Below are 27,488 nucleotides of genomic sequence, written 5' to 3'. Positions count from 1 at the left end.
TAGGAACAGATATTAATGCAACTAATTTATGACATTGACTAAATAAACTGGATTTGATCTGTTAAATGAAAATACCACATCAAATTGCTTTCTTAATTATTTTGATCCTGAGTAATGGAAATGTGATGCATTTTTATCTGTAACTGTATTAATAATCTGTTATTGCCTCTAGCATGTTTAGAGAACTTTTGAAATATAGAAAAGCATCCGAGTAGCTCCCCAAGCCACAGGGAACCTCAGTGGAGCCCCTAAAAATTCAGTTTTGTGTAGAGACTCTTTTGTGGCTAAACCTTGGCAAAGCCAACATGCTGGAGACAACAGAAGAGGGGCAACAGAAGCAGGGTTGATGCAGAATAACGCTAACTAATACATATCTTTAAAAGCTAAAACTTTTCCCCCCTTTATAGAAAAATCTTTTGAGGGATGTGTTTTGAGAAGCTGAGAAGTCTTGCCAAAAGGTAGGGATTAATTTGGAACAAGATTAAGTGGTTTTGTGGTCTTCTAATAGGAACAAGGTTGAGAAGCAGCTCTGGGGATGGTGTGTAAGCAACAGAGATGCTCTGCAACCCTTGTATGAGTACAGCCGATGTCAGCTGATCTACCATCTAAGTGTTTCCACTTTCCAATTCTGACTGGGGACACTGGTGTGCAATTAGTGTTGTCACATTCTTGGAGAGGGGCAGGACACAAACTGTGCTTTCAGAACAAAACAGAATTAAATTCTCCCTCTCCAAAGCTTATTCAGATAAGCAGAGAACAGAGACCTCCAGATTGAACAACCAGGATTTTGGCTGCTTTTGCAGCATCTGAAAACATAAACCCTCAGAAAGACTGTTCTTAACCATGCAAGCCTCAGGGTTTTACAGTGCTCTGATCTGCTCTGGCATTCCCTCTATAAGAAAGACTTGACCTCCAGTAGAATCTGTGGTGGAGGAGCATAGATCCCTCTGAGTCACTGCCTCTTATGCTTCTTGTGTGAATGAAATGTTGGCATTAGGGCTGGGGAGAGAAAATTGGTCACTAGTTTGCCTTGGCACATCTGCAGGACCACGATGATGCCATGGACAACCTCCTTTATACAGATATTTCCCTCTAGTTCCTCACTCTTTGAAATTCTCTAGGAAAGCTGGATCCGTGGGGAAATAGGGCAGCTGCAGGTGTATGGAATCAACCTTGGAGATTGAATGGACTTCTTTCTCTGGGAGTATGGCACTGGTCTTAAGTGAGCATGGGTCAGGTAGAACATCTTCATAGATAGTGGCTGCAGGAGCTGCCAGCTTTGGGGAGAGCAGCACTGATACGTACTATAAGCCCTTCTCCTCTTGCATCCTTTTGGCTTGTTTTAATCCAAACTGCATCAGTCACCTTTTAAATGACTGAAGGGTAAAATCCACAGCTACAACATTTTTGCAAGTCCATCTCACTTTCCTCATAGTAGGTATCCATGCTGGCAGACTGTCTGTCTTCCTCAGTTACCTTACTAGCATCTACTACCTGTAACACTGTATCCTGAAAACTGCAGCCCTTAGGACTTTTCCTTTGTAACCCACCTCTGAGTAGAGATTTTTCCCTTGCTAGAGCTGCCAGAGTTATGTCCTTTCCTGGGCCATGTGTCTTTCCTGAGCTGAAGGCAAAGCAGCCAAACCAATGGGAGCTGGTAGTGAATGTGAAGCTCAGAGGGCCTGGCTGTACAAGAGTGAATCACATGGTGTGTTCTGCTGGAGGTACCACTTTACTGCACCCCAGATACTGGTGGTTTAGACTGACTAAAAACTTCCAATATGTAGCTCTCCATGGGATCTAGTCTTTATCTGCAGAGGGGAGAACATTAGAGGACGGTGCAAAGGTACAGTTAATCAAGTAGAATTCATTTCTATCCACTCTGCCCACTGGCTTCAAATTGCTTGATGTGGTAATGAAGGGGGAATAAATAGCCTAGAGTGGTACAGCCAGAACCCAGGTTTCAAAGGAGCAGAAGGGTTCTGCATCCAATAACTACACCCACTGCTTCGGCATGCTTGTTACTCCCCTTCCTAGGTCTATACTCCCTTGAACAGACATGTGTGGCTGGAGGGCTGCCTGTGAGCACTGGCTCCTGTTGGATCTGGCTTCCATAATGTGCAGGAGACAGGAATGCTCTGCACTGACTCTTAAGATTCCATCACTGCTTCCCATGAAGGGGCTGCTATGCATCCACAGACAGCAGAGACCTCTGCCTACATGGAGGGGCAGGACCAAGGATGGTTTTAGTAAACTTATATGCTTAAAAATCTTTGGGAGCAATAACAAACTGCCTCTTTCCTTAGCATACGTTTTTGTAATGGGTGGTCATAAACAATAGTTATTGTGCTTTTGCTCCTCAAAGTTCATGGGTCTTCATGATGATGACTCTTTAAGGTTTTAGCCCACCTTGTCTCCCAGACCCATTCCAGGATTATTTTCCATTTGCAATGTGCAAGCTTTGCAACACTCTGAGAATGAGGGAGCTGTGCAGTGGTTGTGGAGATGCTCTCCAAGGTCTCCTGGGAGTGTTCAGAGAAAGATCCCAGACCACAATCCTGTTCCTGCCAATTTCAGGAGAATGATGCACTTTCCTTCTAACAGAAAAGGCTCTAGCACACGTGTGACTAATTTGTTACAAGGTAATTAAAAATTATCTGTCTTACTGCAGAGCTGCATGGTTTTGTGCAAATGAGCGCTCTGGGTGAAGGTGAGTTGAGAAGCTGGGAAGAGGTCCTGTCACTGGCTCCTCTCCTGATGGAAGGGAAGTGTCTCTCTGTCCTGCCATAGTGCTGGAGGAGCTAATTGCTGTGAAGTGTGGGGATACCAGTCATGTGGTTGTAGCTGGCATTCTGAACATGCATCTTGGTTAAGAAGGAAAGCTGTCTGTGCCTGTAGCAGTGCTCCTGACCTCTCCCAGTGGTGGCATGGTGTGAACGACATGGATTAACCGAAGATGCTCATGACAAGAGTGCAGCTTGTGTGTCAGTGAGCAAGCTTAGAGATAGCTTGCCTTCATGTAGCACAGGTGGCCAGCAAAGATGAACCATGTGCAAGTGATGGGTGGTTAAGGGATGAACAACCTGATGCAGGGAGGGAAACCTGGCAGGGAGGAAAAATCTTCTGCCTGTATCCCTGTGATCATCTGGGATGCTGTGGGGTGGGATGAATGGGAAAGGTCATGTTCCCAGCGTGCCACCTGCAACACACTAAATGGGACTGTCTATATAAATCTTTCTGTCTGGGCAGCTGCTGGGGTTGGCAGATACTGATTTTTGTCCTGTGAAAGGGATGTATTAATCTTTCATAAGTGATGTCTCAGCCAAGCAATAAAATTGGTACCTTAACATAGCACAGAGGTCAGGATGGATGGGCTGAGCCCTGCTAATATGCGAGCAGATTATTCTGTGCCTGTAGTAATGAGTATTTCTGAATGGCAATGGCCACTGCTTCCTCCTTTAGAGTCTCTCCTGGAGGTGCTTGGCAACCTCTGATCACCTTTGATCAAGGAAGGATGGTGGCAGAGAGCTGAGGGATGTGACTGTCCCCTGCTTTCTCATCCTCCAGGAAGTGACCATGATCTCATGTCCATCCGAGGGGCCGAAACCCCCTGCACAGGTCAGGGCTGTCAGGGGTGTGTCACCGGGATGAAAGACCAGGGCATTTCAATAACACTGGGATAGCTCTGCCAAAACATTGGGATGTGCAGTGAGAACAGTCAGCATCATAAAGCACCTATCTAATGAGGCTAAGCCATATGCATTTGCATAGCTAACTGCTGGACTAATTGGCACAATTAACTTCTTATGTGTCCAACAACAGCCTTATTGGGAAAAAAATCTACTTTGTAAGGAGAGTGACTATTTCCAGAGCTATTTAAAACTTTGTGTCTTAACTTGTTAACCATGAAAGAATGGAATATGCATGGGGAGGGTATGCAAGGGTTAACAGGCAGATACAAATAGATTTATTTTCTTTAACTGTGCAGTTAATCTCGGTGATTACCAGTGCAAATGCTGAGGGGTCAGGGACACAGTGAGTGGTCTGTGTTTTGAGAGGGATCTGTTTTGTAGAAATTTTCATGATATACTGTAAGGAAGTAAAAAAGAAAAAATCCAACCCAAAATACAGTTTCCTTTTGTTTTAATTCCTTCTGGAAATAAAAATAGCAAAAGTGTGGAGTAAAGCAAGCCTTGGTTACTACCCACAACAAGTAGAAAAATAGACCAAGCCAACTGGAAAATCAAACTGATTCACTTATATAAGACCTTGAAAGCAATTCTGTCCTGATGACTGAGGAAAAACGTGTGAGCAAGAATAACCTCCCTATAAACATCTACAAAATATTGTGACTAAAACTATTGGGACTAAAGAGATGAAATTGCAATGTAAGCTGGGACTGTGTCATAGTATAACCCAGCAAGAGGCTGACACAGGCTGTTAGATTTAAATGTAAATTATTGGTTTTTGTTAGAAAGGTGTGATTTGCTTTCATTTTGGCTTTTTTTTTTTTTTTTTTTTTTTAATGAGCTGTTGCCTGGATCCTGCAACTGGGACCAGGCAAGGTTGTCCAGTTTCCTACCAGCACAATTTCATGTTGCAGATCTTTTATGTTGTAGTTTCTATGAACTGATGTGGTATGTAATTGTGAAAATGCAGAACTACAGTCTTAGTGGTGGCTGGCAGGTAACCTCCAGGAAAACTGAGCTTGCTGTTGATCTGTCCCTAAACCAAGGTTTAAATACATCCCTGGTGCAAGGAGAGATTGGCTCCAGCAGAGCTGTGCTCCTGGTGAATGTGACCTCGTATGATAAATCTCTGTTGTAAAAATTGTGGATCAAGTGGGGCATAATCACTTCCCTGTCAGATAAACACTCTGATGTTCCCTTTCCTTAGCTGGGTATCTGCAGACTCAGCAGAGATCCCTGCATCACGTGAGGGAGGAAACAGCTTTTCTACTGTGCTACAGCAGAGGCAGGTCCTGGGCTGGGCCCAGCCGGGTGCGTTGGGTGCACTAGGAAGGTGAGAAGCAACCTGATGAGGTGAGCTAGGGCTCACGGACAGAAAAACCTTCACGATACTCTGAGTTTTTGTCCAAGTGTGTAAGGTCCCCCGAGGGTTCCTAGAGAGCGGTGCTTGCTTTACGCCTCGTGCACACCCCGTGTCACCCCGTGCTGACAGGAAGGTGGAGGAGCGGGCTCGGAAGGCTTCTTTGACAGCTCCAGCGTGTTGGGGAGCTCCGTGTTAGGGCAGGGCGTCCGCGGGGAGCGAGCTCCGGCAGCGCGGAGCGGGGCGGGCAGCGCTCCGGGAGCGTCACCCGGCAGTGTCACCTGCAAGCGCGCAGGGGGCAGGGTGGGTACCAGCCCTGCGGGGAACCCCCTGCACATCAGGGACGCGGGGAGCCTGGGGGCACGTTTTACCCGTGTCGATGTGCTGCCTTTTGGCAGTGAGGCACGCAGCTCCCCGGGGAGCATCGGTGTTACCTGCATCCCGTCAGTGGGAACCTGCTTCCCCGGGAGCCCACGCTGCACCCTCCAGAACTGCCCTCGGCACAGCCCGGCCAGCACCAGGGCGCTGACACCTCCCCCGGATTGACAGGAGACCAGAGCCCCACCTGCCAGAAAACCCCGCATCCTCAGGACACCCATCGCCGGCAGCGTGGGAAGGTGCGGGATTCAATTCCCAAGCCCCGGGTGGCTGCTGCTCCTTCCCCCCCTCCCCTGGCGGGCTGCGGGCGGGGAGGTGAGCGCGGAGGTGAGCGCGGAGCTCCGCGCAGCGCGCAGCGGGCAGGGCAGGGCATGCGCAGCGCCGGGGCTGCCGCCGGGAGGTGGGGGAGCCGGGAGCTCATCGCTGCCTCCCCGGCTCCCAGCTGCCAGTTGCTGGTTGCCAAGCAGTTATCATTGTTTCTGTGACGATTGCAGAGGCTGTTGCTAATTGAAGAAGCCCCCACAGCATCCTTCTCTCCTGCTCCTGCTTCTGCTTTGATTTGAAAGGCTCAAGGGGGAAAGACAGCTAGACTAGTGTTGTTTTGGGTTTTTTGCATTGCTTTTTTAAAATTGATTTCTTTTTTTTTGGGGGGTGGGAAATTTCTCAGCTGGTGATTAAGTGATGGACTAGTTACTCATCTCCCCGGTCTTTGTGTGTGTGTGTGTGCATGCATACGTGTGTGTCTGAACACACACAGACAAGCTTACACACACACACACACACACAGACACACACTCACACACTGTAAAATCCTGTTTGCCACTGCAGTGGGCACAAATAGGTGAGCATGACTACAGCCAAGGAGCAAAACGCCTCAGGGAAACAAGCCCAACAACAAGATCAGGTAATGCTTATTTTCCTCAATTTAAGTACAGCTTTGCATTGTGTAGCTCTGTGTTTCTTCTATGATTACTGTCTTAATTTTTTATCTTCTTGGTGTGCATTCCTAAAATTGCCAACTGAGTCACCAGTCAGTGGCAGGAGGAAAGTACAGTGTACCCGGGCTCAAGGTTTGCTTTCTCAGTGCATGTGGAAGCTGGGAGGGGGAAGCTGAACCTGCTGTTTTTCACAGCTTGTACCTCTTGCTGAGTGAGGTTTGTTCTGTAACTCGTTCCTTGGACGGGGAGGGGGAAGTCTAGGATGTTGGGACAGAGGCCCCTTCTTGCTGGAGAAAGGGAGTAAGGCTTTTTAACAGCCCTGCTGCAGATAGATAGGAAATTGCAGAAGTGGGTTTTAGCTGCTTACTTTGTCAGGCACTTTCAGGGATTTTGTTTTGTTGGACATTTTCTTGAGAGGACAGCTGGTGGGTCAGGCTGTGCGAGTGCAAGCAGCAGTGGGGGAGTGGGGGCAAAAAGCAGCTGTAGGTAGGTACAACTCCCATTGACTTTGGGGGACATTGCAGTGCTTCCACCATAGCTGAATTTGATTTGTTTTCTTTCTCTTGGTAGGTGCTGTGTTATGTTTCTATAGAGGTGGAAAGTTAAAGCTGTGACTGTCTCAGTCATGCCTGGTTTTTAGAGGGTATTCCTACCTGACTGCACTTACCAGGACAGAATGAAGTCAAAACTTTCCCTGTCAAAAAAGCAGCGGGTGGCAGAAAAAAGGGGACATTCACCCTCAGCTGTTAGAGACAGGCAGACTTAAGAAGTGGTGGCATAAGGGAAAGAAAGTCTGGTTGCAATCTCTGAGCTCCAGCTGAGGATGGCAAAGGTTGGCAGGCTCCTGGTGCACGGGCAGAGCAGCAGCTCCATCCTCAGCACCAGCTTCCCCTCCCTGTGCTTGGCCTGTGCCTGGGGGCACCGCGGAGGAGCCCGTCCGCTCCAGTTCTTCCATTTTCATCCGTCTCCTTAAGACGTTGGAAGTTCACTGCTTTAATCTTTGGTTAGGACAGCACGGGAGGATAATTTGAACAGATCTCTCAGGGCACAAATTAATTCTTAAAATAGTTCTTCCTGGCTTGATAGGCTGAGAGCCTCACATGTTGTTTTTCTTCTTTTTTTTTTTTTTTTTTTTTTTTTTCCTAGATGCTTTAATGTAGAGGATTGGGGAAGGGAAAAACATGGGAAGACAGTAGGTGCCACAAATAGCATCATATAATCTGCATTTTCAGGGTGACATTTTAGTAATGGCCAAAACAGGCTCAATGGTTCAGTGAAAACAAGAAGAAAATAACTTTGATGCAGAGGGTAAAGAAGCTGCTTTCATCTGACCTTACATCTGTTAGGCTTCTCTGTCCAGTATGTGTTTTTGTCGTACATTTGTTGCAGATTAAAATCAGTCTAGCTGTGTTTCTGGGAGCAGGGTAGAGGTTTATGTATAAGTGCCTTTTCTGAACAAAGAGAGCTGTGGGGCTGTCCTCTCCTCCTTCTTAAAACTGTACAAGTGTCGGGTTTTATAAGTTGAGAAGTTAAGTCGGTTGCCTTTTATAAAGGAGCAGTGGTTTTGTTTCAAGTAGTATTTACCTGCCTAATGCCATTTTCCTACTGGCATACCATGTCTCTGCTACTTCCCTCTTCCCCTGTGAAGTATGAAATGCCCAGAGTAAGTCTTCAGTGTTATGCAGAGTCTTGATTTAATATGTTCTATAACTGATTGAGTTGCAATTATACTTATATGGTATGCTTAAATATTCTCGAAGTACATGCTCTCTCAGCTCTGCCCTAGTGTGAGGATGAAATAGAAATATCAAGCATATATAAATATCAATTATATTGATTAATATTAATGTCTGAGTCTGTAAGTAACTTTGTTCACTTCCATGATTATTTTTTTGTTTTGTTTTCACAATACATGATTAGTAAAATGTCTCGACAGTGGGGGGTCGAATCCAATCTTTGCCCATTGATTTAAGTGCACTTTTATCTTTCAACACCAAAACCAGATTGAAACCCCTGTTTTATTTAAAACATTTCACAACTGAGAAAAGGCTCTGTCCAAATTCTAGTTCCAGTTGAAATTCTATTTCCAGGCTTATGCATAACAGGAAATGCTGAGATTATTTTTTTTCTTGCTTAAAATTGATCAAGAAACTGAAAATTGTGCTGGATGAAAATTGAAGGCAAAGTGCTAGTTTGTGTGCAGAGGACTGAGTCTTTTTCAGAAGGAGCTGCTGCTGTTGTAAGAGACTCTGACATACCCTTTTCTGTATCCCTTGCTGTGACATTCCCTGGATCCAGAGGCAGGCAAGTGACAAAGTTGGCATAAATCTACACTGTGACCTACCATGCTAACCTAAGCAGAAGCTGGGCACGAGAAGAGACTGCAGGAACAGGGTGGGGAAAGTTTGAAAACATCTGCAGAAGCCTAGCAGGCATAAATTGAAAAATCTAATTCAGATCCATGTGTCTATATGCAAATGAAAGCATGTTCTGCCTTGAGATTTACAAAAATTATAATAATTAGAAGATGATTAGGCTGTGGAGATAAGCAGTGCACTGCTTTACCTGCTTGGAGCCAGGCAATTAGCATCCCTTTCTTCCCTTTGTTAATTAAAAATGTTTCTATACAGTTTATTTCTGATAAGCAATGTTGCCCACCTCCAGGCCAGTTCAACTATCCAGAATGTTAATAATTTACCTCTTTGCTTATCTGTTTCATAAGTCTGAACTTTTAAGTCTTTTGGGCATCGTGTATAGAGACCATTCTGTAAGTGATACGTAATCCTGGCTCTTGCTGTCAAGTTGTGGCTGCTTGATCAAGATGTAAGTTGAATGTGGTTGCCTCTGTACACTTAGGTGCATTTGACACAGCTAAGGGTTCTTGTTCAAGTGGTTGGAGTTGGATACTGTGCAGTGTACAATGATTACAGCTGGCTTGCTGCTAGACCTAGTGCTCAGAAGTCCATGGAAAAGCCTGCAGACACTAATAGACTTGGGATCTGGCTCAAGAGGACTGGTGAATCTCTCTTGGGGATTGTTTGCTGGATGTGTGAATATACCATTAAAACCACTTTTCCATTAAAAAAAAAGAGAAGAAAATAGCAACAGCATGTCAAGTACTGGGTCAATGTGCTTTAGTAATTTACACTGGCTGAAGATATTTCTGTTTTAACATAAGCTTGTCAACTTAGTTTAGCCCAATTCTTGTTACTTTTAATGGCCTTTGGGAATGCAAATAGCTCTATTGTCATACATAAAATTAAGGGGGGTGGTTCTTTATGAAAATGTGGTAATTGGCATAATGCTAAAATGAGACTTCTAAGTATTTAAAAAAATGAGTCAGCATATCAAGGGTAACAGGATTACAGATTCTCAAAGAACACCTTTTCTAAAATGTGTTTAAAGGGTTGATTGGTTAATTGGGTTCTTGAACACTCAGAATAAAAGATTGTTCCCGTTTCTTGTGGTGCATAAAGAAGAACTGTCCTGGACTTCTAGGGAGCAAGATCCCACTCTGAAATGTGCACATTTCCTAGACAAGGTTGTTAATGATTGTTTGCATGCAGCTCCATACAACAGACCAAAAATTAGGTAAGAAGGCAAAATAGCTTGGGGGCTGCCTTTTACTGCAGTGGGTTCTGGGGGGGGGAGTGGAGTCAGCCCAACAGAACAGTTGTGCCTATTAGCTGTCATTAAGGTAGTCAATTTTGAATTTTACAAAACAGATGGAATTCCAAATGATAGATGTCTTCAAGGAGAGTGAGAATGCATTTCACTTGGAAAACCTAGGCCAGACTCAGGAATAAAATGATGGAAAGATTAATATTTCATGCTTCTAATATTCCCCTGCCACTCTCTACTTCACAGAAATAGCCTGTTGTGTCTTGAAGAGTGAGTACAGTTGAAGTATCTAATATACTATGCTGAAATGTGCCTCTATTTGAGTAAATTTATCCTAAGAAGAAAAAAGGATGCACTTCAGGTGCATTATGCAGGCTCTTCCCCTACATAGTTATAATTCAGGTGATTCTGGGATTCCTGTAGTAAGGGATGTCAATTCCTGTGTGCCCTGCTGTCTTCCTTCAAGATCATAAATATCCTCAACCATTTTGAGCTGAGTCCTATGTTGTTACTTCCTTCCCAGAGTAGATTGAACTAAAAAATGTGGGTGTGCTTACATTAGGAAGTAGTGTAGACCCAGCTTGTGAGGGTGAGAGAGATGACATTGAGGTTCCAAATACACATTTTGGACAGAGGTTGTTTTTAGCTAGTTCCATAATTGTTGAACAAGATGTAGGTCAGACATCAGCAAGAAATTCTTCACCATGTGAGTAGTAAGGCAGTGGAACATGTTGCCCAGGGAGGTTGTGGAAGCCCCCTCCCTGGAGGTGTTTGAGGCCAGGTTGGATGAGGCTTGTGCGGTCTGGTCTAGTGGGAGGTGTCCCTGCTCATGGCAGGGAGGTTGGAATGTGATGGTCTTTAAGGTGCCTTCTGACCTTAATAATTCTATGCAGTTCTGAATTGAACAAATATACTAGATGTACCCCATATGTCTGTAGTAGGAATGAGGGAAGGTGCAGTTAAATACATTTAATTTAATGTGAGTTATCTTCCTGTATCTGAAGATATTCTTAAATGTTTAGTTGTTTGTTTTGTTGTGGTTTGTTTTCCTGTGAGATATGACTTAAAATAATTCCAGATCTGTTCTGCTCACTTGAGTCCTGTCCAGAAAATCATCATCCCTGGGTGAGAAATACTTGCCTTGGTTCATTCACATGCTTTACCAGAAAGATTGTAACAATCCTGATTCTCTCTGACTCTAAAGCCTCCATACACCACGTGAGCAGTGGAAATTGGCTCCAAAGAGTGCAGGATCCCTTCACGTTGTAAACAGGCTGTAGTGTACAGTGGGTTCAGGCACATATTATAAGTTGTGAATTGTATCCATTGAAATAGAGAAGGGAGTTTGCACTTTTGTTTGTCATTACCATCCCTGATGTATGCTAGAGCACAGAGAGCCACTGCTGAATCCTCTGTGTTTTCTTATCAAGGTTCGAGGTTGCTCAGTGTGACTTTATGTTCTGAAGCAGCCTGTGCTGGGAGCACGGTGCGAGAAAGCCCTGATTTATGGTGCCATTAGCTGGCACAATCAGCCTCCCCACTGGCAGCAAATCCATGCAGAGGAATGGAAAAGCACCGTAACATACCTCTGTAGAGCCCAGATTCAACAGTGGGCTGCAAAGAGCTTGACCTGGAGCTGTTGAACAGGTGGGAGTGAATCTCCCAGATGTGCTAATTTAGTGCGTTATCTCAGGAACTTGTGATAGCAGAGCTCTTGTGTTTGTGGCCAGAGTAGAAAGCCCTCATACCCCAAATGTGAGTCTCTGCTTGTGAGAACCCTTCATTCTTGCTGACTTGCTGCAGTATTCTGGCTCTGGTTATTACAACCAAGCAGAAATCCTGTGCAGAAATCAAGGAGCAATGTCCACTTTTGGAAGGTCTCTGCCAAAGAGAAGGGAAAGAAGAGAAACCTGACTCAGACTTGCATAGTAAACAAAGGGGGTTTGTTTCCTTTGTTTTGTTTTAGTTTTAATTGAACTGTTTGTTGTTAGTGCTTAACGTGTGTAATATTTTAGAAGTAAAATTGTTGATATGAGACAATACTATTTTTTTCTTTGTAACAGCTCTGTAAATTACCTACCTTACTCTAGACCCAACACAGTCTTTCTCCAGGAAGTCCTAGAGAACATTTGCATCTCATTCTGTTAATGATATCTGATCTATTTCTCAAGACATTAAATTTCCGTAATAGTGCTCCTGAGAACGCTGTATTCAAGAACATAAAATTGCATCAAACTGGCAGTCTCTTCAGGCTCTTAATTTGCCATGAGGAGTGCAGGCAGCTTAGCAATGGGGAAGGGGAACCAGAGATGGAAAGGAGCATGTTTGGCCTAAAACTGGAGTCTCAAAAGGAGAGGGGCATAGAAAAGCTTTTTAGGTGTTCAGTATTGAAGTGGAAGTACTTCTGGAAGGCCTCAGATGTGTCAAGACTGCATTACGGTTGGTGATCTTTTAAGCACACAATTTCTTAGGATTGGTTTACTTCCATAGGGTGCTGCTTGAGACTGTGTGTGCTTTACACTCTGGCTATACCTTGACAGGTCAAGTAGGATATGCTCTGCCACTTGTCCTTGGGACAATGCTGGTCAACTCCAGGTCCCTCCATTCCTAGCCAGAGGTACCTTGTGCTGCAGTCTTTCTTGTTAAATCTTTCTTTTGCTGCTGGATCAAGACAGAATAGTTTGTCTTTGAAGTTCCCCAGTTATCTAGAGTGTGTTTGAACTGCACTACCAAAAAAAAAATCTTCTTAGATTAATTTTTTTTTTAATCTTAGAGCATCTGATGCTTCATTCCAGCTGTGGTCCATTAGTAGTGCTGTGCATTGCTACAGTCATTTTGTGAAGAGTGGTTTTATTGGTTCTATTTGCTTTCAATTCTTTTACCTTTAATGCTGCTGCTTTGTGATTTTTATCAGCATTAAGTTATGGTGAATCATGGTCACTGGATGATGTGAGAGAAGGTAGCACTTTTTAAATGATATAGAGTAGCATCTATTATTTATGTAGTTTACTCTCAGTTTTACATTCAAGTCTTTTGTTCTTTTGCCCTTTCTTTTTTCCATCCTTTCATCCTTTTTTTTTTTTTTTTTCCCCCCATCCTTCACTGATTCTTAAGTGGGATTTGAGTAAGTGAAATAGATTCAGAGAAAGGAGAGTGCCAGCAGGGAAGCTGAGCTCACTCTTCTCCAAAAGGCTGCTGCAGATGTGGAGAAGAACTAACTGGAGAAGTGAGGATTCTATTGAGCAAGGTTGAAAAACCTTTGTTGAACAGAAATTTGGAGGTAGACCTATATCTGAAATCAATAAAGGTGAGCAAGAATGGAAACATGATTTAGTATCAATTTCTGATTAAAGAGCAAAGTGTGAAATATTATCAGGTGGCTTTGACGGATGGTTCAGTGGTTTGAGCACGGAATTTAGTGCTTCTTGGGCTGCAGACTTCCATTCTGACTTCGTTAAACTTAGGTCCTTTGTGGCAGTCAGTAGCTGTTCTTCAGCTGAGACAGCCCACTGTCACCTTCATTTAGGGGTCTCCTGAGGATAAGTACATGAAAGATAAGGTTCTGAGATACTGTAGTAACTTAGGCTGCACAAGTACCTGAGATGTCAGAGAAACATATTCCTTGATGTTTAGAGAATACAGGGAAAGGGCCCTGGGAGAAAACCTGAAAGTTTGAACTCATTCTGAAGACTTAGAAATGAAAAAGAATTTCAGCAGAAAAAGATCAAGATAAAGGTAAATCCTGGCAATACTTGAGATACTTATAAGCAAACTAGCAAATGAGAGAGAGATAATGCAGAGAGTTTTGGGATTGCATCTGATTCTAAGATGTGGAGAACCTGGAGCAATTTTATAGTTTGGGGTAAGATAGAGGTGCATTTTTCAGCTCTGGTGCATAATGCAAAGAGACTGTTTCTGAGAAGGAGTAACTAAAATTTTTAAATAGGAATGCTGTGGTGTAATTAGGAGCCATGGAGATGAAATGCAAAAGTAAATGAGGGGGTGATGAGCCCAGGGTATGTGTGGTCAAGGCTAAAATCAAAACCTTTCAGAAGTAGAAGCCAGATGCTAAGTTCAGGGCCCAGGAGGTTGATGGAAAGCATCTTTCTGAAAGTCAGGATAAAGCTATGAGCCAGGGCTGAAGCCCACAGCCTGGTACTTGTAGAGAGAAAGCCCTGACAAAGGTTTTGGAAGTTGTGTAGAGCTCTTAAGTATGATGGAAGTGGAGAGATCATGGCTACTTCCAAAACACCATTGATGAAAATCCTCCCTGGATCAAGGGAAATGAGAGAGTAGAAGATGAGTGGGCTAGAGAGTAACTATTAACTATCTGGGGAAGTGAAGGGAATTACAGTGGAAGTATGGTTGGATTTGGTGGTGAAAGGTGCTGTGGAGAAAGAAGCTTCAGGTAGGTAGCTGGTTCATAAGAAAGCAGGGAGTACATGGCAGCACCCTTTCCTGTCCCACACAAAGGTGGCAGCAGGAGCAAGGAGGCAGGGGAAGGAGGGAAGTCAGTTTGGGGCATGCTGTAGAGGGCTGTGGTCTCAGTATCTCCATCCTGTAACACCCTGGCCTGCCTTGAGAGAAGCAGTGAATTTGGCAGTATTTTTGCCAGCTCTCGGATACCTCTTCAGAAATACCTTGCCTTCAAAATAAATATTTAAATAACGTTAACTTTAGACACTGACTTTATTCTGTTGCATGGGGGGTGTGGTGGGGAAAAAGCAGCAGCTGTCTTTGCCAGGGGAGAAGATTCTATGAACAAAAGGAAGAAAAGGGTTAAGGTCCTCTTGCCCAGGGAAAGGACTCTGCTTCAGTCATTATCCATTCTATTACCCATATCTGGGTGTGCTGATTGCCCATGCTCTTACTACTACTGGAGTAAAGGGGTTTTTTTGAGGGAGACAACCTTTGTGCTGTACACATGATGTATGGTAACTGGCAGGCAAGGTACGGCTATTGCTATTATGAGGTATTATTTTGTGATGGAAACTGCAGGTGAAAAGTGCAGATAGACCATAATTTCTCAAGAGTGGGATTTGTCTCAGTCTACTGGACACCATCTGGTCACAGAGGCATATTAGGGACTCTTGTTTTGGGATCTTGTCTTGTTAAATAGCCTTGCAGTGCCAGCACCATGGCTGTGCCTCTGGGCTGAGCAGCCTTAGTGGAAGAGGCTAGCAAAGGATGGGCAATCTCCCTGCATCCAAGAGCAGTGCTCTTGGAAGGCACTTCCCTGCCTCCATGACCACCTTAAAAAAGCTGAATTGCAGATGATCACATGCAGAGGACAAGCCAGATTCGTTAGGATTGTCATGTGCTAGGTTGGAGAGAGTTAGTTTTTGGGATCCTGAGGAGTCACCAAGAAAGCAGGAGCTTCTAGTCATAGTCTCTCTGCTGCTGCCTCAGACTTGGTGTGTACATTACAGCTCTTTGGTGGGAAAGCCTGGGGCTTCTTTGCATCCTCTTTTAAATGAGTGAATTAACAGGTCTAAGCTGAGTGGGGAATCAAGCCCTGAGTGTGTCTCATGGTGGAGGAGGATGAGATAGGCTGACACTTGCACTCAAGAAGAGTTAAGCTGAGCTTACAAATTAAATGATAATGCAAAAATCTATTACAAATGAAGAGAGGAGGAATTGAGCTTGTAAAAACAAGCAGATCTGAAGGCTGAACTGTTGGTTGAGGGGTTTTTTTGACCCTTCAGCTTTCATCTTCACCTTTGTCAGTCTGAAAACAAATGACTGTGGCTTTTGTTGTTTATAAAAACTAAGAGAGAAAAATGAAAATTAATTTTATATAAAGATTCAGAATGCTTTGACTAAAGTAGCTTATATTACTGCTTAAGTGCTGCTCAGCTTGAAATTGGAGAGATAATAGGCCTTCATCTAAAGCAATTAGTCTGCAGTTTTTGACTCCATTACCTTCGCTTATGTCTGTAGCTGAATAGTTACGTGCAGATTTTTAGGGCTTAGTTGTAGTATATTATTGTCAAAAGTGAAATCATAACTTAGACATTAATTTATTGCTAATTTAGCTTGTCAGAGATACCATAATAAACATATCATTGACTGGGGGTGAATGTATACAGCAGTATATTATGTAGAATGTATTTTGGGTCTTCAATTTAGCTTAATCACACGCTGTGACCAACCTCTCAACTCTTTCTGTGTAGGGTTAAAGGGGTGTGATGTGTGATCTTAATGTGGTTGTAGGAATTAATGAATGGTACATTAAGTTGTAACCATCTTTAAGTATACTGACAGCTTTACACTTTTATCTTTTGGTTTTCACTGCCTGGAGCAAACAGGTTATTTTCAAGTGCATATGAAGCAGTTTGTGACTGCTGATAGAGAGGAACCCCCGGGGTGGACAAACAAAACATATTGCAGTTTAGCCCATCTTGAAAGGAGAGAAGTGGCATGAAGTCCTGGCTTTTTAATTGTACAAAACAAATTATATAATGTGAAGGACATAGTAGCCAAAACCTTCAGGCTTTTTATTATTCTGAGATAGTGGAGTGCTAGACAAAAAAGGAGGAATTGCTTAAAGAGGGGGAGGATAATAAAACTTCTTTTTTTTTGTTGTTACCTACATTTCAGATTCTGTAGGTGCCATTGCATTGACAAGTCCTCATAGTAGGAAATCTGTACCTAAACTTTGTTTTTCCTACTTAAGAAACTCTGGCACTACAGAGTTTGGGAAAATCTAACAACACTAGCAAACTTCTTTTTTGAAAATAATTTTCATATTCCAATATCTTTGATGTAAAAGTTAATTTACAAATGTTCCTGAGGATGCTGATCCATTGAATCCAGTGAGTATTTGAATTTAATCTTTGTGAACTTAATTGTTGGAGGCTTCAGTTGCATGAAATTAAGTGGGTTTTTTTTCCATGGTATTTTTGTTGCAAGGTATAATACATGGTTTTACATGGATTTTAGTGATGTTTGACTTTGCTGTTGCAAGTCATGGTATAATTAGAACTTTTATTTAAAAAATCCAAGCTAAACCAGCTAGATAAAACAAAGAGCAGTTCTGACTGTGTGGAACAGGGAAATCCAAGGAGAAATTGATTGGAATAGCCCTGAAAAGTACTTAGCACATAAGATTTGTCCATTAGTAAAATGTATATTGATTAGGGAATGTTTTGACTTTCCTTGCTGCAGGCTTTGCAGCTGTCTTTCAAATAAGTACCTCTTGGTAGGACTAGCTGACTTCAGATACTACTCGTTTACCTGAGAAATGTTACCTCCCTACCCCTAACATCTTTAAGGCTGGTAGTTAGTAAATAGATCATGTCTTAATTTGGTTTTGTTCCTTGTTTGCAACCTGAGCTTTCCAATGCCCTCCTGGGAGAGGAGGAAACTGTGTTGTTCTCAACTAGGCATCTTTTGCTCAAATGTGTTGAGGAATTCGGCATCGATAGTGGACTGTGTGTTGACAAAGTATCCCTGTATAAACCAGAGGACTTCAGGGAAACCTGGAAAGTGCATGGATCTGACATACAATGAGAAGATATTTGGAGTAGGTGGTCAAGTTGAGAATAAATCCATTGACTTCATCAAGCCTTGAACTGACCCCTGTACGATCATTCATTGGTCTGAAAGCCCTTTTGTAGAAAACTGAAGCTTGACATCTAGAAGGACAAAAAACCTGGTACTAACATTTTTATTCCACCTGGCCCATTCTGTTTTCATGTATTTTTTTGTGATAGAAGAAGCTGATATTGTAAGTGGCTCTTCTCTGTACTTCTCTGTCATGATGGGGAGTGATGCTGCTTTCAGAAGTCCCAACTTCTCTTTGGTCCTCTCATGTGTGAACACCAGGGGAGCTCTGTGTGAGAATGAACTTCGGGATTAGGACCACAATATAAATCAGGCCATGTTTGCACATTGGAATAAGATTGAAGGCCTGGTTCCCTCATCATATGTTACATAATATTTATTTTGGCCCCCACAGGTAGCCATTGTTTTGATTGTGAGGAGGTACTTTTCACACTGGTCTTCTCATGATCTTGAGGTGGGAGGTGACTAGAAGGTACTTGAGGACCAAGCAGGTCCGTTGCCAAACCTCCATGTGAGATTGTGTTCTCCCTATAAATTCCTGTAGGTTCCTATAAAATCCTGTAAATCCCTATAAATTTTAAATCTTTCTCTAGTCAGTTACAAAGCTCATAACATCTGGGTCAGTAAGTAAATACATTGTCATCAAGTATATCATGCCAGAAGGGAGCAATTTTTTTTTGCTCCTCAGCATCCTGGTGTGAATTCCAGAAAGATGGCAGTGATCAATAACACAGAGCCACTGTCACAGGCTAAGCTTAGATTTTAAGTCTTCAGTGTTCACCCTGCTGTAAATTAAAGCTATTTATGATGTGAAACTGTGATGCATAAAGTTGCTGTTTTTGTTGTTTTGGTTTTTTTTCTGTAAAATGCAGTTCATTCATGCAGGGGTATACCCACTGAATCATCTAACACAAAACATGTTGAGGAGATGTGTCAAATCAAATGCTTGGCTCATAAACCTAGTTTTATTTAAGAATTAAAAAGGATCTACATTAAAATGCAGAACCAAAAAAGACTGAAATCGAGATTTGATGGGATGGGGAATTACCAAACAAAAATTCTTACTGTTCAAATAATTGTTTCTGCTGTCAAAATATGTGCTAAGCTTCAGTTTTCCTTCTTGAGAGTTTAAAATATCTGAAAATGGAAACCTTTTGTCCCAATTCATGGTACAACTGAAGTTAATTACACCCCTAATTGATACTAGAAAGCTCTTGCCCACCTTGCTCTAAGAAATAAGAGAGGGCTTGGCTGGATACTAGTTCTGTAATAAAACATTCTGGAAATACTGTTTTTATGTACACAAAGATATGAAGTAATTGAGCTCAACGGGCCATGTAAAATACACATGAGAAATAGCGTATGTACTTGAAGCTAAAAATATAAGCCCAAATGAATCCTAGTGGGATGCTTGGTGCTCATGCTACTTCTAGACCTCTCACTGAAATTAGCGCTTATTTCTCTTTGCTTTTGTTTCCCAAATAGCTTTGTCATTTTTCCTTGACCTCTATGAAGAAGTTGGAGCAGGAATCAATTCTTCCTTCAGCTGTGTTGAGGTGACGGTCTCTTGTAGCAAACAAGTTGTGTGTAATTCTGCAGAGAAAAATAGGTGTGGCAGAGGTTTGGGGAAGCTGTTAATGAGAGATGGTAATGAAGCTACATGAGTCTGCTCTTTCTCAGGGGAGTCACTGTGTAGGGAGACACTAATGCACATTTTTCAAACCATGTTTCAGATTATGTTTCATTCTATTCTATCTGGGCTCTTCTATTTTTGGTCATAAATGCCTATGGATTGCAAGAAACACAGCCTCCAGTAACCACCTAACCTATGCTTTGTCTTTCCTTGGCCCATTTCTTGAGTAAATGCTTTGTGTCAGTCAAAGAGTTTTTGTGAGGAAAAGGGAATTAACGTGTTGCAAGTTATTCACCAAATCCTGTTTATGCTTTACGTGTGGTTGGCTGCTCGTCAGGTGTAATGCACAATTTATTGCTGAAGCTGCTGATAAAACAAGAGATGACAGTTGCTCTAAGGAGACTGAATTTAGGTGACACTTGGACGTTTATACTTCATTACTTTTTATTGTCTTGACTGTTTCCATAGAATTTCTTTCCATCATATAAACCTTCAATTATCAAATGAAGATTAGTCCAGGGCCCCAAGCCAAAAAAAACCCTGTGGAACAGCATTTTTTTATATTAATCATCAACATGGGTAATACAACCAACTCAAGAACAGATCAACTTCAGCTAAGGGATTCTTCAAGGCTGGTTGTGTTGGCAGTGTGCAAAAGCAAAGACTGTCTGAAAAAGATCTGGCATTCACTTGTCCATTTTTCCTAATTGTCTTTGCATATGTTAACTATTACTGCATTTTCCTTTAGCTTTCATAGCCTGAAAGGGGGGAGAGGATATTAAAAAAAAAAAAAAAGTGTACTAAGCCAGACTATTAACTGAAGCAAACAGACCAATAAAAGCATTGACAATTGCTTTTTAAAATTCCAGTGAGCAAGAGAAGATTAGGAGCTTTATTTTAAAAAATAAAAAAATAATTAAAAAAAATCCACCTTTGACTCTTGCCTACAGGAATTATGGATTTAAGAAAGATTTTTGCAGAAGTAGCTGCTGCTATGTTGTTAGTCTTTCTGATTCCTCCCTCCCTGCCTTGGGAAGTGGTTTGGAAAGGGATTGGAAGATGGAGGCAATCGCTTTGGGCTGCCTGGCTGCAGAGGCAGATGGCTGAGGGTGGCATGAAGGCTCCAGTCCATTTTTAGCAGCAGATTTCAGTTTTTTATTAATTGGGCAATGCTTCAAACTTTGGCCACATATCCAACTTTTTTGAAGCTGGGGTAGCTCCTGGGTTTTTTAGAGCATTTGGGACAAATGTCCTCCTGAGTTTTGTCTCGGTGATGCCGCTGAAAGATGTGATCCTGTTTGTTGTGAAATGTGCCCTGCGTGCAGGAAGAGCAGCTCTAACTACTGAACAAGCTGCAGAGCCTTATTTATATAGCTGGCATTCAGCAGTTATGACCAGTTAAAATGAAAATACAGGAAGAAAATCAAATAGTTGTGGGAAATATTGAAAGTAACAGATGAGAAGAGGTTGCTTGCAGAGTTTTGATTCTACACAATAAATTATTGCTAGTAAATTAAAATGCTGCCTGCTTTTCAGTGATATTAGAGAGCTGGAAATAATGCATGTTTTGGCCAGGCAATCATCTGCTGTTTTATGGACAAGCAAGTAAAACCTGAATGGGTAAAAAGACTAATTAATCATTACTTTATGTAACCTTTACCAGCATGATACTGTTTTGACATTTGAGTCCTAGTGTGCAGTGTTCATCTAAATTAAGACTGTGGGGTTTTTCTTTTTTTCTGTAAGATCCAGGAATAAAATATGTGAAAATACTTGAGGGTGTTTTAGAGGAGCCTAATAGAGTTAAGTGTCCAAGTCCAACCAAAAATGACAGTTTCAGATGTTTTAGCTTTCTGTATGCCACGTAGCTGGTAAATAATGCCCAGGGGGGAAATTGTTGAGTTGTGATAAATTGTTGAGCATCCAAAAGCTATTGTTGGTCTCACTGGGGGCTGCTGAAAGCTCAGTGCTCTTTAAAATCCTGCCAATTATGTAGGTGCTTATGCACAGGCTTTGAAGGCTCACTTTCTTTGCGTATTAAAAAGGATGGTATTTTAAAAGCTTGCTGCTCTTACTGGCCATTTATTTTTCCCTCTGTTGTTTTTGTTTTGTCTTGTATTTTTGAAAACACCTAAAAAGGTAGCATGCTTGAAACAAACATGCTTGAACTGCTGATTAGTCAAATTATGGCATTTAATTAAATTAATGGTCTGTTGGTCAGTATAAAGAAGGAAAAGGTGTTAGTTTCTCAGATTTTGAGGCATTAGGTAATTCTTTTGAGTTTTGTCTTTTTCTTGGCATCCAAGAGATAATAATGGAACTAAATTGACATTTTAGTGATAGAATATTTGTTTTCTTTTAAATTGGAATGTGACAGACTCTGAAAGACCTCAGGACAGGAGATGCTCTAAAATAACTTTTTATACTATTAATGATAAAGACATGTAATGATAGGGTTATGTTATTTAAATATAGCCTCTGTACAGAAAGGTGTGTGTTGTTAAAATGACACTTTCCACATGTAATATTAATGCTTAACATTTTATTTTATTTTATTTTTTTAATGCTTTATGTCTTCCAATTGCTTTTTAAAGTATTCTTTCTGACATCTCAGCAATGTAGCTAAACTGTATTACCCACACTTGGCAGAAAGGGAAGCTTAGTACGAGAATGAAGTGACTTGCCCAGGGCTAAATTCCTCCTGTCTTTCAGCCTCCAAGCCAATGCAATGTTGTTTGGTGCTGTGGGAACTATCAGTTCGGGTCAGCTCTGGCTTCAGGCAGTTTGTTGCAAGGTGTGGACGTGTCCTACACTGCTTAAGTTTTTTGAAAATGTTAACAATGATTTTTTAATTTGTTTGTTCAGTTACTCAGGTTTTGTTTCTTTTAAGTAAGATCAGACACCCCTGAGACTTTGGATCTTTATGGGCATGTCTAGAGATTTGACAGTTGTTTAAAGAAACTCCTCCTAAACCAGACTCTAACAAGTAGCTGTGGATGTTAACAGTTCATCAGGAGAACCTGTGCACACTGTGATTATATATGTTCATGTGCACACACACAGATGCCCAGACATATAACCTCACCATGAAAATCAAAAAATGAATCTTTGTGCCCACCAGCACCTGTTGAACTCTGAACTTGAGAGCAAGAAATCACTGCCTTTAAGCTCAAGGTGCTTCCGGAAAGGTGGTGGACAGTATCTCTCCCATTTGAGAGGCAGCATCTTCCAGCTTCCACTAGATTTGCACTGCCCTGAGTAATAACTGACTTGGTGAAAAAAAAAAAAAAAAGGCAAACAACAATAACAAAGCAGACTGGTACACCACTCTCAAAACATGGCTGATCTCTATAGGAAAGAATAGTGCCCTTCCTGTGCAGATGGTTTTAAATTAGAAATGATTTATTATTTGTTCCTGAAGGAAGAAAGATTTCATTATTTTTGCTGTTTTGTGTAAGAAAAAAACATCCAAGTGCTGCAGGTGAGTGTTTGCAGTGACAGGAGAAAATGAGCCCCAGAACTGCCTGTCAGATGCTCTGATGTGACCTCCTCCCCTATCTGAGTGCCTCACAACTCTTAATGAATTTAACCTCAGCAGCAGGGGTGCTGCCGTAGCTTATGAAGCCTGAACAGACCATTTGAGTTACCTGCTTAGTCCTCCTACCACAGGCTGCACACTTACCTTTAATCCATGCTTCTCCTTTCTCAGAGAGAGGATGGAGGCACAAAGAGATGATCCAGCTCTGTCTCAGACCAGTGCTTAACCCTTGCATCCCAAGTCTTCAATGCTTTCACCACCAAACTATCCTTTCTCCTTGAAGATTCAGTCTCTCCTGTCCTGATCCAGCAGTGACAGGAGTATTTTATAACCTGCAAGTATGTTTGCTTCCCTTGAGGGGCGGAATATATGTCATTCCTTAGCAGGCAGATAGGGATGGCATAAGGGATGTGTGAACAGTGCTGCTTTTGGCTGCCCTACCAGGCAGAATTCTGTGGCCACAGGTGCTGGCCTGAGAAAAAGAAATAAGATGATTTTTTCAGGAAGATCCCTGAAATTTCTCTCTTTCTGTTTGTCATAGCATGTGAAAGAAACTGCATTTTCAGTGAGCTACAGCTCATAAGGACAAGGAGGGCCTAGAGAAGGTGTGGAGGCTGAAGGAGAGGGAGCCTTCCCTTGAAAATGGATGTAGTAGTAGTGTGTTAAAAATACATATGTGGGGGAGAGGAGAAGTCACTAGTAAAATAACCAATCATCAGCATCTCTTTCTTGTTCTTTCTGGCAATTCTGCATCTCAAACTACAGACAGCTCTATCCTGAAATATCCCAAGTGAGCTTTGCCCTTCCCTGTGGCTCTAACAGTGTTACTGGCATAGAACTGACTAGAAAGTCCTGCATTTTCCAAAAGACAAGGATTCTGACACTTGATTGACTGCAAAAAATGCTGTTTTGAAGAAATATTTTCCGATTAAGTAAGATAGCCCAGATATCAAATTTCTCTCCTTCCTTGAATTAATAGTTCAATTTTGAATGTATCTTTTGTACTAAGCTTTGTAAATGTTTGTAATATGGAAAACTACCAAAACTATTCCTTTTAAATTCATTCCATCCATGTGTTATCAAGAAATACATACAAACATGCATGTAAATGGACATACCCACACATCCAAAACCAACATCTCCAAACCAAAAGAAACAACCAAATAATAATTGAGCCAAATGTTAGGAAGCTTGAATAAAAAAGCTCCAGTGTCTAATTTAAGGGCTTTCAGAAAAGCAGTCTTTGATATTAAAGGTGATTTTTTGAGTGTAATACTGATGAGTTTACTATCTAGAACTTTGAGTTCAGTTGTTGAAAGTATTAGATGGAGTTTAGGGACCGAGAAAGAGAAATTGGTGATTGGAGAGATTAAATGCTGCCCCAGAGCCCCTCAAACCCTTATGCCATAATTCCTATGTGATCCTGAGGTAATTTTTTCCACAGGTTTCATAGCTCCCATTTGTCCTTCCCCCCCTGCCCCAATTCTCAGCTCTGTGTAGTTGCTCAGTAAGACTCTGAATTCTAAAACATTTTTTTTCCCTGACTTTCCAAAGTGCTAGACATTTCTAGATGCAATTGAACTACATAGCAGCTACACAGAACTATATGAAGTATGATAATTACCCTGAAAAAAACCTGTTCTCAGACCTCTGAAATTGAACAGCCTAAATTAGCAAAATGTTTGACCTTAATTCCTCTCTGACTCGGCTCCCTATCTGTGCAGTAGGGTGATATCTTCTCTCCAGCATGTAGAGGTGCTGTGGATGGGAAGTGGTGAATATTTGAAGCACTCACATACTGAAGTGATGAGCTGTATAGAAACTTCTATGAGAAAACTGAAAACTCTGCCTTTAGAGCCAGTCAGGATTCTGTGCTGCAAATAAGGCTGTGCACACAACAGTGAGAATCAAATGAAATATTGAAGAGGCCTCATTAAACGTGAGCACCAGCCACTTGGTGTAGTGTCTGAGGCAGCTGAAAGTGTGTAGGATCATCAGGCTCTCATAAAATGCAAACACATGGGCCTGAATTACAGCTTCTGGACCTTGAACCTTAAATCTGACATTTCCCAACTTGCTACCTGTGTGTGAACCTTAAGGTAGATTTTTGTCTGTTATTGTTGAATACAGGTTAGATTTTCAAAAGCACTTGGCTCTGTCCTGTCTCGGTTGCCAGAACAGGACTTAGGTGTGAAAAGATAATAGGACAGGGGTAATGGTTTCAAACTGAAGAATGATGAGTTAGGTTAGATGTTATTAAGAAATTCTTGCCTGTAAGGGTGGTGAGACACTGGCACAGGTTGCCCTGGGAAGTTGTGGATGCTTCTTTTGTGGGAGTTGTTCAAGGGCAGGTTGGATGGGGCTTTGAGCAACCTGATCTAGTGGGAGGTGTCCCTGCCCATGGCAGGGGGGTTGGAACTAGGTAATCTTTAAAGCCTCTTCCAACCCAAACCATTCTGTGATTCTATGACTTTATGGATGGCTTTAGTGGGAGCAGAATTAGGCCAAGCTGAGTACTTTTAAGTCAGAAACCATGATTTATCTTGCAAATTGTCTGAAAAATACACTGGGAAAGCTGTGGTACTTAACGTGTGAGCTCAGTGAGCTCTTGTCATTCCTAAGGGCTCTTGTAAGAACAACCTTGTACGTGAGATGCTAAAATTAGGTATTGGCAGTGTTTGTTGTTTGCTAGTGCTTAACATGAGCATGCACAATTTGTCTTCTTAACCTTGAATGCAGAATTTCATTGACCTGATTCGGAACATCAGAAACTTCGTGGTGACCCATAGAGGCTTTTATCTGAATGTACCAAGTGTTATTTAAATGACCCAGAGTCAAGTTTTAGTATTATTTATATTAAAGCTACCGTTAGAGATCAAACCACTATTGTGTCAGGTTCTTATCAGACACTGCCATGAAGATATAAAGTATAAATTGACAGATGGAGTTTTCTTAGTCCTGCTTTACCTGCAGAGGAGGCAGAATCTGGTCTGCAGGGAGGGGAACTTGTTTTACACTCACTGAAGAAGAGGAAAGACTTTCTCAAAGTCAGGCACAAAATCTTTTACAGAGTCACTAACAGAATCCAGAGCTGTTGGGTCAGACCTGTAATTTTAACAGCAATAATCCATTTCTCTTCTCCTTTGCTGATACAGACTTCCACTCTGCATGCTGAGATTTTTTTTTTTCTTTTTTATTTTTTCCTCCACCCTTTTAAGACTTTTTGTGTCCTTTTAAAATATGCCATGTCTTATGTTAGTAGCCAATAGTTGACTTCCTTGCGGAAGAGCATTTTTTTCATCATAGCTGTACACATGGCACCTACTATGTCTCTTTTAGACTTTGGAAATGAGTGTGAAGTCAATACTACATTCCTCCCACCCTGGAGCATAATTTCCTACCATACCCTTGGCATAGATTCCCTGATCCTGCACATTTTCTCAGCAGTAAAGAAGAAACATTTTAACTGCTACAATTTATGGGACCTCACAGGGAAAACACCGTTTCCTTAGAAGGTGCACAAGCAAATAGAGGTATTGGTCACAGTGAGACTTCAAGTGAGCCAACAGTCTAATGGAAAGACCTGTTTTAACTCCAAGAAATTGTCCACTTTCACAAACTGAGGGAGTGCTTTGGAAAAAAATCTGTCAGCTCTCCTACCCTTGGGCCACTGGTGTAGCGCACTGTATTTTTGCACTGTTCTATGGGTTCCACCTCCCATGGTGAGCTGTGTTATCAAATTGTAGTACATATCTTTTGGTAGCACACATGCAAAATGAGATGTATATCATGGATGAATGGTTCTTTACTTTACTAGACAGGGTCTGTCATACTGAATTCTGTTTTGGAGACTGCCACATCTAGGGGTGGCTGGACTAGATGAAGATACTGCCCTTTCTAGGAAATAATTGTCTACATTTTAATCTAATTTTCTTAATTCAAATTACTTTCCAACACCCTTTATTCTCTCTTTGCTACAAAATTTAATTCCTGGTTTTAGGTTATGGTGTGTTTACTCATATTGCAAGAGTATCTAGCAACTCTCACCAGAAGCTCTCTGTTTCCAAAGAAATTAGGATCTAAGTGTAAAGTGAGAGATCATGTTGATGATGAGCACAAACAGTGAAATACCAACAGGAAGATAAGAGAAAGGCCACTGTTTTCCTAGGATTTGGTAAGGATCCTGAGGTACAGGGCTATACACTGAGCACACTGCAGTAAGTGAGATCATTGAACAGAAATGAGTAACGTGCTCAACCCAAAAGAGTATGACTTTCAGAAAATCAGTATTTTCTTCAGTGGGACTCTGAAAGGGAGAAGTGCACTTGCAAGTTGTTGCATTTAGAAGTTCCACCTGCAGCTCAACAAGCCTGGCTGGGTGGTGGTACAAAGGAGAGACTGCATTGCTTATTGCCCATGGTGGCCCTGGCAACACAATTCAGAGGGGAATTCAAACAAAGGGATTTAATTCTTCCTTCTTTCCTAGTATCTCATCTCTTTCTGTTTTATGAGCACTGAATTCCCTGTTTTAAATTTCTTTTAAATCACATTTCTGTATTGGTTCATTTTTTATTGTTTATTATTGCCAAAAAAAATGTTCTAACAAACCTAATGAGATAGTAACAGTCTACAGGATGATGAGATTTTAGATGTTAGATATAAATTAGTCTTAGGAATAACAAGGTTTCATTCTCTTACACAACATGAATGTATCACTAATTCTCTCATATTACATGTTAAATGTGTTCTTAAGAGCAGTGAGGCT

At 41.8% G+C, this 27,488-nt stretch overlaps 1 protein-coding gene across 1 annotated transcript in view; it reads left to right on the top strand.

The window, feature by feature from the left end:
* Nucleotides 1-6,274: 6,274 nt before the first annotated feature.
* Nucleotides 6,275-27,488, top strand: part of DPP6 (dipeptidyl-peptidase 6) — a 267,407-nt gene continuing 246,193 nt past the window's right edge. Inside the window, exon 1 of the mRNA XM_010007008.1 lies at nt 6,275-6,331. Coding sequence (XP_010005310.1) covers nt 6,275-6,331 — 57 coding nt within the window. The remainder of the gene's footprint in view (nt 6,332-27,488) is intronic.

The sequence above is a fragment of the Chaetura pelagica genome, unplaced genomic scaffold, assembly GCF_000747805.2.
Source record: "Chaetura pelagica isolate M959 unplaced genomic scaffold, ChaPel_1.0 scaffold17, whole genome shotgun sequence".
Taxonomy (NCBI): Eukaryota; Metazoa; Chordata; class Aves; order Apodiformes; family Apodidae; genus Chaetura; species Chaetura pelagica.
Note: the sequence above shows the minus strand (reverse complement) of the source record. Positions and strands in the feature narration are given on the sequence as shown.